The sequence below is a fragment of the Lepus europaeus genome, chromosome 3 (assembly GCF_033115175.1).
Source record: "Lepus europaeus isolate LE1 chromosome 3, mLepTim1.pri, whole genome shotgun sequence".
In the NCBI taxonomy this organism is placed as follows: domain Eukaryota; kingdom Metazoa; phylum Chordata; class Mammalia; order Lagomorpha; family Leporidae; genus Lepus; species Lepus europaeus.
In genome coordinates, this window is record NC_084829.1 from 45,667,153 (window position 1) to 45,683,635 (window position 16,483).

The 16,483-nt window shown below is 44.3% G+C and overlaps 1 protein-coding gene across 2 annotated transcripts in view; it reads right to left on the reverse strand.

Moving 5' to 3' along the window:
• Window positions 1-8,950: 8,950 nt before the first annotated feature.
• The window catches only part of CLIC5 (chloride intracellular channel 5), a 168,680-nt gene continuing 161,147 nt past the window's right edge, over window positions 8,951-16,483 (reverse strand). For both annotated transcript variants that reach the window (XM_062186208.1, XM_062186209.1), the window contains exon 6: window positions 8,951-13,326. In XM_062186208.1, the coding sequence (XP_062042192.1) occupies window positions 13,159-13,326 (168 nt within the window). In that variant the 3' untranslated portion in view covers window positions 8,951-13,158. The remainder of the gene's footprint in view (window positions 13,327-16,483) is intronic.

Consider the following 16,483-nt stretch of genomic DNA (forward strand, 5'->3'; position numbering starts at 1 on the left):
TGAAGTTGGAGCTCAACCCAACTCTCCCACAAAGGTGGCAGGAATTCAACTACTTGAGAGTCATCCTCACTGCTTCTGAGGGTCTGCGTTAGCAGGAACCTGGAGTCAAGAGCTGGAATTGGGGGTTGAATTCAGGGCACTCTCATGTGAGATGTGGGAGTCTTAACCAGTAGGCTAAATGTCTGCCCCTGTGCTTCTGTTTTTGATAAAATAAACATGATGTATGCACATAGACCCATCCAGGTATTCTGTAGTCTTACTAATTAAGAATGTACATGTGGGCTGGTGCCATGGCGCAGTAAGTTAATCCTGCACCTTTGGAGCCAGCATCCCTTATGGGTGCCAGTTCTAGTCCCAGCTGCTCCTCTTCTGATCCAGCTCTCTGCTATGGCCTAGGAAAACAGTAGAAGATGGCCCAAGTCCTTGGGCCCCTGCACCTGCGTGGGAGACCCAGAAGAGGCTCCTGGATTCAGATCAGCATAGCTCCAGTCGTTGCAGCCACATGAGGAGTGAACCAAAGGAAGGAAGACCTTTCTCTCTGTCTCTCTCTCTCTCACTGTCTGTAACTCTCTCAAATAAATAAATAAAATCTTAAAAAAAGAATACACATGTGCCACGTGATGTATGCGTTAGCGATTGTATGAGTATATGAAATTTCCAAGTGTCAATACAAGTGGTGACTTCTGCGAAGGTTGCGAGAATGTTTGGAGTAGAAAGTAGCCCACTTTTTGCTATAATGCCTTTTGAATTGCATGCTTTGCCTTGAAATGTATGTATACTTTACTTTTCAATTGAAAAATATTTACAAACACATCAATAAATAAAGGTAATCTGACTAAAGAAAATGATACACCCATAAAACAGACAACTGAGGAAATTCTTTATGTACTTACATAGAAAAGTCTCCAAAATCCATTGTTAAGCAATTTTGTGTTTTTTATCTTAGCTGCTTTAGGATTGCCAATATGCTACCTGGTTCATATTCTATCTGACCATCAACTCACAACCCTTTTCGTTTTGTAGGGTTTTGTCATGTTTTATTTTGTCCTTTCTGTCTGAGGAAGACTAGCTTTGTTTTAGCCTGTCTGCCTCACCTGTAAGACTTGGGGTTAGTCTTTGGGATCAGTTCCTAGCCCCTGCTGAGTTATGAGCCAACTGCTACAGGCTCTAGATCCCTTCTGTAAATGAGAAATCGAAGACATCACTGAACTGTTGTAAGAACCTAAGATTTTATAAATACATACTATTCAGAACATGTGGTCCTAAGGTACGCCTTCACCATAGTGGCTGTTGCCATTGTTTGTATTTCTTGTGATGTGGTAGAAATGTTGTGGATAGAAGTCACCAGACCATGGATTTGCCCCTGGAGAGCCAAGAGATTGTGTGTCATGTCCAAGGTTGTTCCAGAAGAAGTCCAGCTTTTGGCTGGTCATTTTGAACACAGTAGCCTTAGGCCCATATCTCAAAGATTTGGCTGCTAACGATAACTGAGAATTCATGATTCTGTGGGTGGATCTGGGCTGTGTGGAGGCATTTTACTGCCCCTCATACAGGAGCTCTGTTCCCTCTTGCAACCATTTGTGTTTCCCCCAGTGGCTTCACTCTCAGGACGTCTCTTGTTGCTGTCTGCTGCCATCAGGCCATTAGATCCATTTGTATTTGAGTGCATGTTTATAAACAGTGTCTTTCAAAAGAGGAAGTCAGGATGTCCATGGCGTCTTTCTTCACCTTTACACTGTTAAAAAGAAAAATAGCTGCCTCTCCGTGCTATCTTTATTTTGTTTCCCAGCATGCTCTGGTCAAGTGGTCTCCCTGGTTATCTAGCTGGCTTTCTGCCTTGATGAATTTATAGCGTCTTTCAGTATTGACTTTGGAGCTCCTTGCGTAGTACTTCAAAAAAAAGCATTTTAAAATAGTCTCCAGTGAGCAATTTACATTTTAACTGCTCCTTTCATTATCCTCCTCAACACTCTCATACAGTTCCCTTTTCTGGAATTAAATACCCACATGATGGTTTTTGGGCTCCATGTCTCTTTTGGATGTTGAATTTGGCCCTGTTGTGGTGTTTATTACGTAGAGGTTCAGTTAGAATCTCATGCTCTTGCACAACCATCCCCTTTCTCCTAGTTTTTGTTTTCAGGTTGCATGGCATCTGGATCAAGGCATGAGAGGTAGGGCCACCCTGGCTTTTTTTTTTTTTTTTTTTATGATTCTTCTAAGAATCCTAGACGGTGTGATAGGAGACAGTGTTCGTGGAGTTGTGGGATGCATGAGCATGTGGTAAGGCAAAAGGAAAGATTGAAGACCCTCAGTTCCCAAAAGTCTTTGGGTTCCAGCTGAATGCGAAATCTCTTCCCACCACTAATTAATCTAGGATTCAGGGCTGAAGACCTGCCTGTCTCTTGGGTCTTCTTTGAGAAGCTGCAGTGCTTTGGAGGTTGATACTCTAGAAATATAGACTTGGGGCTCAGGTTCCCCTGTGTCACTTCCCTGTGTCCCAGTGCAGGATCTGCCAACATCTTCCTCTTCTGTCCCCTCACTTGACTTCCCTCTGGACAGACTTGACCCTGCCCTGAACACTAAGTGCTCCATGAGTTGTGAGACTTTCTGGTGGAATTTTATAGTAGAGAATAGCTCTTCCCAAGTCGCCTAATCCTTATAAATGTAATGTTTCTAAAGCTATAGGGTATTGTATAATGTTGATAGAAATATGGAATTAAAATATGACTTTATTTTGATTTGAAAACATACACGAGTGGCCACTACTGTGGCGTAGCAGGTAAAGCAGCTGCCTGCAGTATAAGGGCAATGGTTGGAATCCTGACTGCTCCATTTCCAATCTGGCTCCTTGCTAATATGCCTGGGAAAGCAGCAGAGGATGCCCTGAGTGCTGGGGCCCCTGCACCCATGTGGGAGACCTGGAGGAAGCTCCTGGCCCTGGTCTGGCCCAGCCCTAGCCGTTATGACCATTTGGGCAGTGAACTAGAGGATGGAAGAGCTTAATCTCTCTCTCTTTCTCTCTCTCTCTAACTCTGCCTTTCAAGCAAATAAATAAATTTTTAAAAAATATATATGATATGAAGAGTTTTCAAAGAGTTGATGGAAACATGTATCATGAAAAATTACGCATGGATTTCAATTTATTTCTGTATCAAAAATAAGGTTCTTTAATACAGTTTCCATGAACTTTTGGAAGTACTCTCATAAGGCCCCACCTCCCCCCACATACATTCTTATCCAATAACATGTTTCTAATACCCTCAAGACAATTATTGGGTTTGATCTAGGATTGAAGTCCTTTTGTGGCCTAAAGTAAGGAAGATTTTCTTTTTGAATTTCTTATGTACTAGGTAAAGAGAGAATTTTCTGTTCTGTGTTCTACTTCAAAATATATCAAGAAGTCCAAAGAGGAACAAGAACTGCCTCAAGTCAGTCCATCCTTACCTCCTTCCAAGATGTAACCTCATGGGCATGTGGTAGCTAAAAATTGCAAAAGGAAACTATACTTTCCTCTAAAAAACAGAGGACCCAAATGCAGTATACATAAGTACCACATGTTTTCTCTGATGTATAGAATCTAATACACAGAACCACCCCCCCCCAAAAAAAAACAAATATAAAACCAATTTATATGTGTGACATTGGCATCTTGTGATTTGATTCCTGTCTTAGCTTTTGTCTATATTCCTGTGGTCTTTATACTTTTTTACTTGTTGGCCTCTTTATTTAGTGGCCCAGTAAGCCTGTGATTATAAAGTAAATTGAAAGTATGTTATCACAAAAATTAAAAGAAAGAAAGGAGGAGGGAGGGAGGGAGAGGAGTTTCATTATATTCTTAGAATTGTGTCTATGAACCACATGAAATATATTCTGTTGATATTCATTAAAAACAGTAAAGAAAGTGGGATTGTTCACTTTGGAAAGATCTTCACATGTAGATAAGAGAAAATCATGAGTTATATTTCACTTATCAAATTGAAAAGAATTGAAAAATGAGGGTTGATGTTGTGGTGCAGAGAGCTAAGCCAGTGCCTATGACGCTGGCATTCTGAATCTAGTTCCAGTTTGAGTCCCAGCAGCTCTGTTTGGGGTCACTGCTAATGTGACTGGGAAAGCAGGAGAAGACGACCCAAGTACCTGGGCCCCATTACCCACAGGGGAGACCCCGAGGGCACTGCAGGCTCCTGGCTTTAGCCTTTGCTGCCATTTGAGGAATGAACCAGTGGATGGAAGACCTCTTTTCCTCTCTCTCCCCTACTCTCTCTGTCACTCTACTTTTCAAATAAACAAAGCAAATCTTTTAAAGAGAAGAATTGAAAAAACGATAACACTAAATACTAGTGATGATGTGAGAAAATAAGCATTCTTCTGGTCAAAGTTAAGTTGGAACAATCTGGAAGCAAATCGAGCAATCTATAACAGGAGGCTTATAGCAAGCATGATTTTTGACTTAGCAATCTTGCTTCCAGAACTCTACTCTAAGGGGCTAATGGGGAAAATGAAAAATCTAGCTTATTGGTACTCATTCTCGCATTGATTATAAGAGTGAAAAATTAGAAAGGCCCTAAAATCTAAATAATAGGAAAGTGGTTAAATGGGTTATGATAAAGAGAACGATTATATAAATGAAAAGAACATATAAGAATGTTCATGATATGAGTGATTAACAAACAGTATGTAGAGGTGAGCGCTGTGAGGCAGCAAATTAAGCTGTAGCTTGGGATGTCCATATCCAGCATCCCACATCAGAGTGGGATTAAGCGTTCCCTCTGCTTATGATCCAGGTCCCCACTAATGTGTACCCAGGAGGCACACTGATGGCTCAAGTGTTTGAGACCCTGCCACCCACATGGGAAACGCAGATGGAGTTCTGGGCTGCTAGCTTCAACTTGAACTAGCCCCAACAGAGGAGTGAACCAGTGGATGAAGACCTCTCTTTCTACTTTCTCTCTGCCTTAAAAATAAATATAAATAAATAAGTATACTTAAAAAAAACAATATGTAGAGATTGGCTGACAATTCTTAAAATAATGCTCGAAAAATTTACTGATCAAGAAATGCTAAGTTTATCAAATTTATCTCAATAAAGAGACCTCCTTGACAGAATCTTAGTAGTATGTAAGAAGGAAGTATTCAGGGGAGGTTATTTTTTTTTAAGATTTATTTATTTATTTGAAAGTCAGAGTTATACAGAGAAAGAAGGAGAGGCAGAGAGGGTGCGAGAGGTCTTCCATCCGATGGTTCATTCCCCAATTGGCCGAAACGGCCGGAAATGTACCTATCTGAAGCCACGAGCCAGGAGCTTCTTCCAGGTTTACCATGTGGGTGCAGGGGCCCAAGGGCTTGGGCCATCTTCTACTGCTTTCCCAGGCCATAGCAGAGAGCTGGATGGGAAGTGGAACAGCTGGGACTAGAACCGGCGCCCATATGGGATGCCGACGCTTCAGGCCAGGGCGTCAACCCGTTTCGTCACAGCGCTGGCCCCAAGGGAGGTTATTTACAAGATTTTAGGGCCAGAGCCCAGGGATTATAAGGAGAGTCTGGAAAGGCAAGGGGCTGGATGGATTGTGCAGAGTTTATGACATAATAGCTTTGGACCAACGGGCATGATAAGGGGAGGTCTTGTAGCAATTGTTGTCGAGCAAGCAAATATTTGCTGAGCAAGCAGAAAGTTATTTTTATCTGGTTCCAGTATTGCTTGGCACAGAAACAGCAAGTATATATACTTTACTCCAGAACTGTTTATCATAGAGACAACAAAGTACATTGGCTTCAGTTTTCAATATTTCCCTTTTGTGTTTAAAAATTGTCCATATTTATAAATATATCTTCCTAGAAAAAGGCTGGAATGATAATTAAAAATGAAAAGTGGTTACCTCTTGATGGAAGAATTATAGACATAACTTAATTTCTGCTTTTGTATTTTCTACATTTTCTCTCTATATATGTATATATGTATATATATATATATATATATATATACATGATGTAGTTGTTTAACCTTTAATTAGCCTTTACTTTAATTAGATTTTACTATCCAGAATCACTCTCACCTCAAAGTTTATAGTCCACTTTATTTTGTTCTAAACTTCACTTTATTTAAGAGAGAGAAAGAGAGGGAGAGAGAGAGCACACAGGAGCACTCATATCTGCTGGTTCACTTTGTAAATGCCCATAACAACGGGGGGCTGAAGCTGGGAACGGGGAATTCAATTCAGGTCTTCTACCTGAATGGTGGAAGCAGCTGGCTGGAATCCCACTACTGGAGCCACCACCTGCTGCCTCCCAATGTGTGCATTAGTAGGAAGCTGGAGTCGGGAATTAGAGCTGGGAATCAAACCCAGGTGCTCGGATGTGGAATGTTAAGTGTCTTAACCATTGGGCTAAACGCCCACCCTTCTCATCCACTTAAAAAATAACATCTAATGTGGGCACAATTCTGTGGCCAACCTAGAAAAGGGAATAAATTATCCCCTTACTATGCAATTCAATGATCATTAGGTAGCTTTTAATCCTTCCACTCAGAGAAACCCTTCATAGATTGTTTCAGAAGGATGCACTCTTCAGACATATATTGGAATCATATTTAACTAACAGACACGTATTTCTTTCCTCGATTCTTTTTGCCCTCCATTTTCAGAGTTATGGTTTGGTGAGTATCAGGGACTAGAAGAAAATGAACAGTGACATCCAAGGTCAACGCAGAAGTCGAGAATACTGCCTCATGACCTCTCTAATCATTCACCAATACATAGTTTTGAAGATCTAATTTTTGCTGAGTGCCACTTGAGGTAGGCATGACGCCAAGATCTGATAGCCTTAACTGGGGAAAGAGCAGTGAGGAGTGACTGACACACAGGAAACCATTCCTTAGAGACTCAAAGTGGAGTAAAACCAAGCATTTCCTCACAGCGGGCTGAGTCCCTGGCTCTCCACTTGTCACTTAAGGATATCTGTGTGATGTATCTTGAATGGTGCAGACTCCAGGGCCTATTCAAGGGTGGAGTCAAGAAGGCTTGGAACATTGAGATATTGGAGCTCAAGGAGACAAACTGAAAACATGTCTTCATTTACACATTTTCAATGAAAACTTGTCCAAAATTCAATCCTACTTTCTGTAAAAATCATTGCAATAGATGAACCTAATTGCTGGGCCTTGGGATCCCCTTCATTGCACATAGACATAGATATCACTGAACATATCAAAAAATAGAGGGCAGATATGATGTCAATTGACTTCAAGTCATGTTCTAAAATTTAGTTTTTAAAAAAGATTTATTTATTGTAAAGAGAGAGTGACAGAAGGGGGGAGGGAGGGAAAGAGAGGGAGAGAGAGAGAGAGAGAGAGAGAGAGAGAGAGAGAGAATATCTTCCATCTGCTTGTTCATTCCCCAAATGGTCACAACAGCAGAGACTGGGTCAGGCAGAAGCCAAGAGCCAGGAGCCAGGAATTGCATGAAGGTTTCCCACAGGGATGGTGGTACTTGGCCCATCGCCCTCTGCTTTCCCAGGTATATTAGCGGGATTGGAAGTGGAGCAGCGGGAACTCCTGGCTTTCTCATATTGTATGCCAGCACCATAAGTGGTGGCTTAACCTGCTGAGCCACAATGCTGACCCCTAAAATTTACTTTAAAATAAAAACCCCACATAGACAAATACCTAACATCTCTGTATATTCTGATGGCCAGCTTTGTTCCATTAAAGGACACCACAGAGAGATCTTCCAACTGATTGAATGTGCCAGGAGGTTGACATGGCCTTGCACTTGAACAGGTGCTGTCATCAGAGATGGTAGAATCACATAGACAAGGGACCTTCATGACTGCATTCAGGAAACTGCGGCCCAGGAGCGCCCATCTCTTGCTGCATTTTGCAGTCTACGGTCTTGACTTCATGCTAAGTTTGGCTCCTCATGGTTCCCAGAGACGGTAGCATTTCCAGGCCTCACACCCAGTGGCAGCGCCAGAGGCAGTGACATAAGGAGTCACTTTCTTCAGAACAAGGGAATCTTAGTAGCCCATTGCGATACTGGCTTGAAGCTGGTCAGGGGCCACTATGAAGTCAGCCACAGCCAAGAGGAGGGGTTTGAACCATCTCTGGTTTGCTCTAGAACTGGGAATGAAATCACTCTCACCTGAATCACAGGAAGGGGGAAGGGTGTGTAGGGAGGGAGGGAGGGAGAGGGAGAAATGTGTGAGTAAGGGGGTGCACTCCTGCCCCCACCAGAGCTCCTGCCAGAGGAAGATGTGGTGGTCAGGGTGCAGAAGACTGCATCTGCTGCACCTGCCCTGAGCTCCCAGCTGCCCTGCCCAGCCGGGACTCACACCAAGTCCGCCATTTCATCTCTCCAAGGTAACCAGGAGCTCTCCTGCTGGCATGGAGCCCACAGGAGGCGCCAAACCTTTGGTACCTTTCAGCAATGGGACTGCTCATAGAGGTTCTCATCAGGAGCTATGTTTGCTGGATTTATAACTAAGTGACCACTCTGGGAAACTTAGCCCGGAGGCCGTAAGGATGGTGCTCCGAGTGGGAATTTCAGGCTAGGAATGCTGATAAGAAGCCCGTGCAAGCCAAAAGAAAGCTGCAGGCACAGTAGATGGGTTTTAAGAGGTATTATTTAAATCCTAACCTGCACTCTCACTGCTGACCTACCTTCAGATAAGACAAGACAGACAGGAAATGAAAAACGTGAAGGAGTTTCCCTATGTTTTTGCTTAACCCATGCACTATGAAAGAGTTTAAGCTTTGCTTAAAAAAAATCAGTTTTTAGATGACTGGGTCACAAGTGTTTTGCTTTTCCTTTACTTCTTCCCCTATTTCTTCTGATTTCCCTTTGATTTTTAAGAATAAGCATATTTTCTTTTACAACAGAAAGTAAACTAATCTTTATTTGAAAAAAAAAGAGGTTTATTATAATTCTCATTTAAAATAGTATAGGAAATTCCCACCTCAAATAAAAAGCCTGATGATCGCTTTTATAGTAATTGAAAATAAAGCAACTTTATTTGAATCAGTCAATACCACTCAAGTCTGGGAAACAAATTCGTAACTGGTTCAGATTCATGAGGAAAGCACTCAGCTATATCTTCATTGCAAGGCATTTTATATTTATTAAGGCTGGAAAGCAAGGATGATTATTTTATCAACACAGTTGAAGGTCTCATGAAAATCAAGCAGCCATCATGGGGAGTGACTTTGTAAAATGAAGCACTTGTTCTTTTATAAAAGCTAGGCATCATTTGCTAGATTAGTGAGCTCCCTAGCTTATAAAATAGGGCAACCACGTAGCTAAGAAAGTAAGATAAATTCAAACATCAGCTGGATATTTTATATGTTAAATATATGCATAGTCAATAGTGTGAAAACTCTAACAGTACACAAAATATCTCGGATGACTAGATCCTGAAAACTATGCTTTGCCAAAAACCAGATTGCTTTTATAGAAATATCCATTAGCTTGCACCTTGTATGGAGGCAATATTTTTGCAATATTCTATTTATCTTTGGTTGTGGGGAGGATTGGATCTATGTCCTTAGAGGGCATTAAATACAACTATGTGACTTTGAGATGACAGTCTCCTGAGGCTAACCTGGGAGAAGAAGAGTGCGTGTTCACAAGGAGGGCACGTGCTATTTGATTTGAGTGGTGAAGAGCAGCAGGTGGAAGGCCACAGTGGCCTGCGTGCTGCAGGGTCAGAGGCTTCCATGTGCACACTTTTTCTAGTACTTTCTTAAGATTCTTCTTGATGTCACATACAAAAATTTGAAAGCAATCCCTTGGGACTTGCTGAACTTAGATGTCATCATGAGTTAATGTTTCTTCTTTCCCAAGAGGGTAACACCAGCATCTGGGACAGTGGAGATGGCTCCTGGCCAGTGGGAATAGAGATCAGCAGAAGTGCCTCCTGGATGCCTGCTGCTTCCAGATCAGTTTAACGTTAGACACAGATGCTCACAGTGAGGGCAGACTCTTCCTAGGGAAGAATCCCAACTTCCTGTCTCTGCCTCTGTCTCACTGCTATCTGCCCAGGCCTTGCTGATTCCCGGGAATCTTAGAAGGCCAAGGTCTATTCTAGATGTGCTCCATTTTGTGACATTCCCAAGACACTCAGTATGGTTTGTCTGTAGAGCGGTCGCCACGCACAGGTGCTGTGAGCAGCTTCTGTTGTTTCACTGGACAAAGAATGTGGCCCAGGCAACCTCATTCTTGGCAAAGTTTTGTTTTGTTTTTGTTGGAAGGATCAAGCACCCCTAGCACAAGGAGGGAACTTTAAGAACAGTGCCATTTCCTGGGAAACTGAAACTAGTTTAAGAACTAGTGGCCAAAAAAATTGATTGTCTACATTTCCCAGTTTTCAACTCATTTGTTTGGTGCAGGGGAACTCTGAACCCCCTTGCTATAAAAGCTGACAGTCCTACTTGTACTGTGATTTGGAATTCATCAGGCGCTTGACCTCCTTTGCTCTGGTCAATCCAGATTTTACCCATCCAGCTCATCTTGCATAGTTTTTAAAATCTTATCCAGGACCTTAGCTCTGGGCCAAACTAAGCCCTAGGCAGTCCTGAAGAGATGACTGAGTTCAATTCTGCCATTCTGACCTTGACTTTTATTTCTGCCTTTGCCTCTCACTGCCCTACCCTACAAAAAAGTAGTGATGGAAGGTCAAAGGGGAGAAATAATTACGAGATGAAACAGGAGCTCAACACAAATGAGCCCCTTTGCTGTGCCACTGAAATGCTTTCGGTGGGCTCAGCAGTCACCCAGGCCCCACGCTGCAAACCCTTCAATCCTTCCTGACTTGTTTCTTGGGCCTCCTACGGGCCTCATCCCACTTGCTGAGAAACGGTACACGGTGCCCAGGACACAGTTATGGCCAAAGCCCAGTGAGGCTGAAAGACTGGGGAGGAGGGGAGCGCAGGGGAATCTATTCTGGAAAAAGAAAGCAACCAGTGGAAGGTATTAATATTCTTATTTTAATATGCTGGGATAAGTCTGGCCATGAGCCATCAGAACTCTGAGTCAATATTCAGTTGTATTAGATGATAGTTCTGAATTGAGTATCCAGAAATGCCTTCCTCCTATTCTAAATGGCTGTGAGTGATCATGTAACACCCCTACCCAGTGCCTTATTTATGTCAAACTGACTCAACCCCAGAAGGAACATCTGGAAACAACCATCTTGCTTTGGTCTGGTCTGCCTGGTTTTGGACTCACCAACTGCTGGATTCTGAATATCAAGGCAGAGCCCTGAGCATTCTGCCACCTCCTCTGGGGTGGTGCTGTCCTCCAGGGGGTCCTCATTATGTGTGCGGGGCCTCATACGTGGGTTTCAAAAACAGCCCACCCATGGATCTCAGAAAAGTCAGCTGCCTCCCAGGTCCTCACGCTTGGCCATAAGTGCATGGAAGGATTTCTGAGTCCAGCATGGTTTCACACTAATGAAAAGGCCCTCGGAATCATTCGAACTCGCATCCCCAGAGGCTAGTTTGGGGCTTTTCCCTACAGTAAAAAGACTGTTGCCTTACCAGATCTCCTTGTTAAGCTTCCCCAGGGGCAAAGTTTCCAGGGAGACTGTGGAAAGATTCCTTTAAAGGGGGCAAATGAATCAACTCATTCTGCCCTTTCAAAGCTCTCTCAGGCTCATAAAATGTCCTACTGAGAAATTTCCTCTTCCTCAGTGGCCTAAAGGAGGCCTCCTGCTTCCTGTCCTCTGTTTTGATCAATGGATCACTTCTTTCCCTCAGAGATCCCTGGAGGCAGGTGGGTTCAGGCATTGCTTGGGTTAGAGTTTGTTGATGTTTCTATGGAAAGGACCCGTGCTGTCCTGCCCTCGTTGAGAAATGAGCCAAGTCCAAGGCCTTTCCGGCACTTGGGAGCCTCACCCTCCACCGAGAAGCAACACAGAAGGCAGGATTGTTGCAGGTGAGGCCCTGGGGTGGATGGGTTTTCTCACAGGGCGTTCACCGGGAGAGGGAGTCGATGATTAGTTCATTTTTCTTAGTTTCCTTTGCACAAGTCCCCAATGCTAAGACCGGGTGAGTTTGTAAGGAGGTGAAGCTCAAGGAGAATGACGAAGGAGTGAAATATTAGCTGAGAAAAAAATTTTCATCTGGCAGTTGAATCTACAGGTAGGAAAATTAACCCAGATGGGTACATGGTTTTCTTCAAGTTCAACCTCATGGTTTCCCAGTCAGTTAGTCCCCTGGACTTTCTCAGGTGTTCCATGACAGTGCCACCTGCTGACTGTATGTCTGCCATCAGTGGCAGCAGCTGGGTCAACCAAGGGCAGCCACCTGAAAGTACCCAACCAGCAGACTCACATCCAGGACCAACTAGGAGAGACCGGGGAGATGGTTTTGGCCAATTGTTGGGTTTTTGCAATAAGGCTGCTGGTGAAACCACACCACCAGTCCAAGCCTTATTGGGTCACGAGAGAGAAGACCTGTCTAAAAGTTTACCAGGGGACAAGAAGTCTCATAAAGCACTCCTTTATCTTCACCCATTCTTCCCCTTCTACTCCCAGCTGCTCTCTCCTGGATCAGGGCCACTTACTGATACACACAGTCAAACCCAGGCATGTACTCCCCAGTCAAACAACTACCCCTAAGCGAGCAAACCCCATGGCTGATAGACCCTGTGGGCCTTTTGGCATTGACATTGCTCCCCCACCCCACCGCTCCCCTTCCCAGTCACCCCCGTTTGGAGCTGCCTGCCGATTTCCTTTCGTGGCAGGACCTGGCCAGCATGAACACTAGGGTCACCAGCGCAGTCAAGTGCACCAAAGCATTGCAGCTTTCCCACACTCCAGCAAGCTGAGAGTGGAAAGACTTTGCAATCTGGCCTTCAGTGCCCAATGACAGGAGTGTCAGAAGTAGGGAGCTACTGAAGGCATGTTTGCTGGGCACCAAAATCCTCAGCCAACTCAGTCCTAGCTCCAATCTTTTCTGCTTGCCGGACTCTTGTGTGGTGAGGCAGGGGATGGCACTGACCTTCTTAAAAGATCATAGGCTGGAGTTCAGGTGATGCCAGCAAGATGTGACCTGGTTTCAGGAGAAAAAAAATGTTTTCCAAGGCAATGAAGAAGAGGGGCCGGTGGAGCTGGAGTCCTTTGGGGGAAGCTGAGTCCTTTTGCAGCAGGGACGGGGCCAGGCAGTGCTCAGGATCGGCTGAGGCGCTTGGCGACATCCGCGTAGGCCAGCTCAATCTCCGCGTCAGCGGCACAGGTGTTGGTGAACTCATCCCGGGCGTAGGCATTCTTGAGGTACCGCCACAGGCCTGTCATCTCAGCTGGGATATCATAGTTGCGGTATTTCTTGGCCACGATCTAAAACAGAGATGGCCGGAGATGGCGTGAGGGCGTGAAACAAGTCATCACAAGGTGTCTGGGGAAATGGGGTTGCACAGCGGGAGAGCCCCATGCTTCATGAAGGGCTGCTGGCAAAATGCATGGGAGGTAAGGTGGCAATGCTGTCTTCCTTGTCATTCCTTCTTCAGCTACTTATTAAATAAATATAATCTGCCTGTTGAACTAGTGGTTCCACTTCTAGTAGTAACTATGGATGTACACAAAGATTTCACCGCCCAGCTAGGATGACAGGCCTACTGAATGGCAGAAAATGGTGAATGACGCCAATGTCCACGAATCAGGAAACACATTTATCATGTGTAAATATGCAGTATTTCAACAAGCTGGTGGCAAAGAATTAAAGGATAAGTTTGGTTTGGTGTAAAACGAAATGTGAATCCATGCATAGTTTTAACATCATATGCATTTTTTCATGAATTCTCTGAGGACCCTTTGCACAGAATTGTTTAAAAGGCCAAGGAAAATCCAGTGATTGGGAAAAATCTCCAAGGTAGACTGTGACATCCAAAGTTCATTATAGCACATTTGGAGAAATAGGTAGGATGACTAGAAGTATCTTTACCAATCAAAAGGCTGCTAGGGATTCCATCTGATTGATAGAATTTTGGATAACTTTTTTTTCCTTCTCTGTTTTGTTTTACATGACATTCTAACTTACAGAAGAAAAAAAAAAAACATGAAAAGTAAGTTAGATGTTGGAATGCCTATGTAGGTTCGTGCCGTGAGTATGTGGTGGTTTCTGCTCTCCCTAGGTTTGGCACAGTCAGGGGGATGTGTCCTAGGAGAGGCCTGGAGAAGTGAGTGGCTTTGAGAGAAACAGCAGCATAATGGTTAAATGTAAGAGCTCTGAACCTCAAGGATTTGCAGTCTTGACTCCACTTAATAGCTGTGAGAGCTTGAACAGGTTGCCTAACCTCTCTGAGCCCCAACTTTATAACCTCTAAAATATAGGTCATCACAGGACCTACCGTGGACTAAAGTTAGTCAACATAAAAAACCTAGAGGAGTGCCTGGCACAATAGAAGTACTCAGTGGACATTTATTGAGATCAAGCTTCTACCCATTTGCAGGCATTCTCTTGGTGGGTGGGGGAGGGGCTGTGTCTTGAATGAGGTCTGTTAGCCAGAGCAGCTTCTTGGACATGTGACCTGTGCAGTCTCACCGGGCTTTGCACTCAGAAGGGCCCTGCTCTTGGTTTAATGTTCTGCTGTCAACGTGTGGAAATTCTTAATAATTTTTTAACAAGGGGCTCCTTGTTTTGACGGCGCATGAGGGCCTGCGTATTAGCTGGTCCTGCCTCTAGCCTTTGGGGGCTGAGGTGGGGGTCGCAGAGAGTAGCTTCGCCCCTGAAGCTCTGATCGCTGACTCTGGCCCTCATATTCTTTCGTGGCGAGCACCCCAGACCATTGGTGCAGGGTCCTCCCACTATGAGAACCCCCAGATCAGCCACTCTGGGCTTTTATCTTTGGTTTGGTGCCAGTGATGTGTGGAGTTTTCCAGAAGGCTGCACTGAGTGGAGACGAGGATGACCTCTGGCCTGAAAAGCACATGCTCAGAGTTAGGTCCAAAACCCCATGGAGGATGTGGTATTTCCCCTCCTGCTCCTCTGCTGGTTTTGAATTTCTATGGAACTCTAAGCTCTAGTCTATTCTGAATCACAAGTTGCATCTTAGTATCCCATCTCTCCCTCCATAGCTTGTGAGCAGTGTAAGGACAGCAACCACAGCTTCTTCATTTCTGCACCGTTTGGGAACCTCAGTTATGATGTTGACCAGAGAATTGACAGCAGCAAACATTTCTTCATTGAGTGCTCATTTCTTCATTGAATATGCCTTTAAGCACTTTGCAAGCTAAAATACATAAGTCTCCAAATAACCCAATAAAGAAAGGTCTAGTGTATCCCCTTTCACAGATGAAAAAAAAAAAAATAGAGAATGGCTAAGTAGAGATTCAATAAACAGTGGTTACCTATGACACTAGATGAACCTTGTCACATGTAATAAAATGACGTAATTTTCCACTAGAGAACCTTAACAAGGAGCAAACTGAACCCACAAAAGAGTTAGTGACTCGAACAATGTTACCCAGGTGTTGAGTAATCACCATTTATTGCGTTATCGTTCATGCATATCACAGTACCTGCTTTCGAATCCACAGTTCTTCCCGCTGTCCACTCAGTCCTACATCCATGATAGCAAATTGGGTCTTAAAGTCCCTCCTGTGCTCTCTTCATCTGTCACTGCTTATCTCTAAACCCACACTCTATTGGCCTCTTGGTGAGGCTGGGGCTGGGTCTGTGCAGACCACATCTCTGCATTGCCTGGGAGGCCTGTTGGGTTCTGCCCAGAGGTGTTAGTAGAGAGAGCCTGCAAGCGTGCAGGAGGAGAAGGCCCATCCTGTCAGCCTCCAGTTTCTGTGAGAAGCAGCAGCCAAGTCCAGTTTGCTGTTTTGCCAACACTTGTGGAACCAGTTTCATCACAGGACAGGGACTCTGCTACAGAGGTGGGCTCTCAGCTGGTGGATTCCTCCTCTGAGCTTGGACCACCACCAGCCCCGCAGCTCTCCTAGCTCACAGGTCCCAGGCCTAGATCTGCAGGGCTCCTCATCTGCATGGCTCCTAAGTTTCTAAGTTAGTGTAACTCAAACGTCTTCCTTTCCTTCCCCTCATCCCAGGGTAGTAACTGCCCCCTGAAGGTGGAAACCAGTGAGGCATTTTGCCTTCCAATTGTTCAGTTCACAAAACATTGTACATTAAATTCTCTCAGTTAAGATAACTGGAAGCCACCCCCAACAGTGCTCTGTGCAGCTAAAGTGTGGCCAATAAGCCAAGGCGTTGGGATCAGAGTCCTTCCACAGAGTACTCACCACAAACAGTACCAGGGCCAGCACACCCCACCAGCGTCCTGGGTCTCCTCCGTTCACTGCAAGATGAGGGTCCCTTGGATTTCTCCTAGTGCCTGTCTTGGCTCGAGAGCAAATCCCATGCAGATCAAGAGTTTGCCAGAGTGTATGAAAAGAGGCCACAGATAGATCAAGAAATCTATCAAAAATATTTGATAGATGAAAGAATCTATCTGTCTGTCTATCTATTTATCTGCCTATCTATCTATGCACC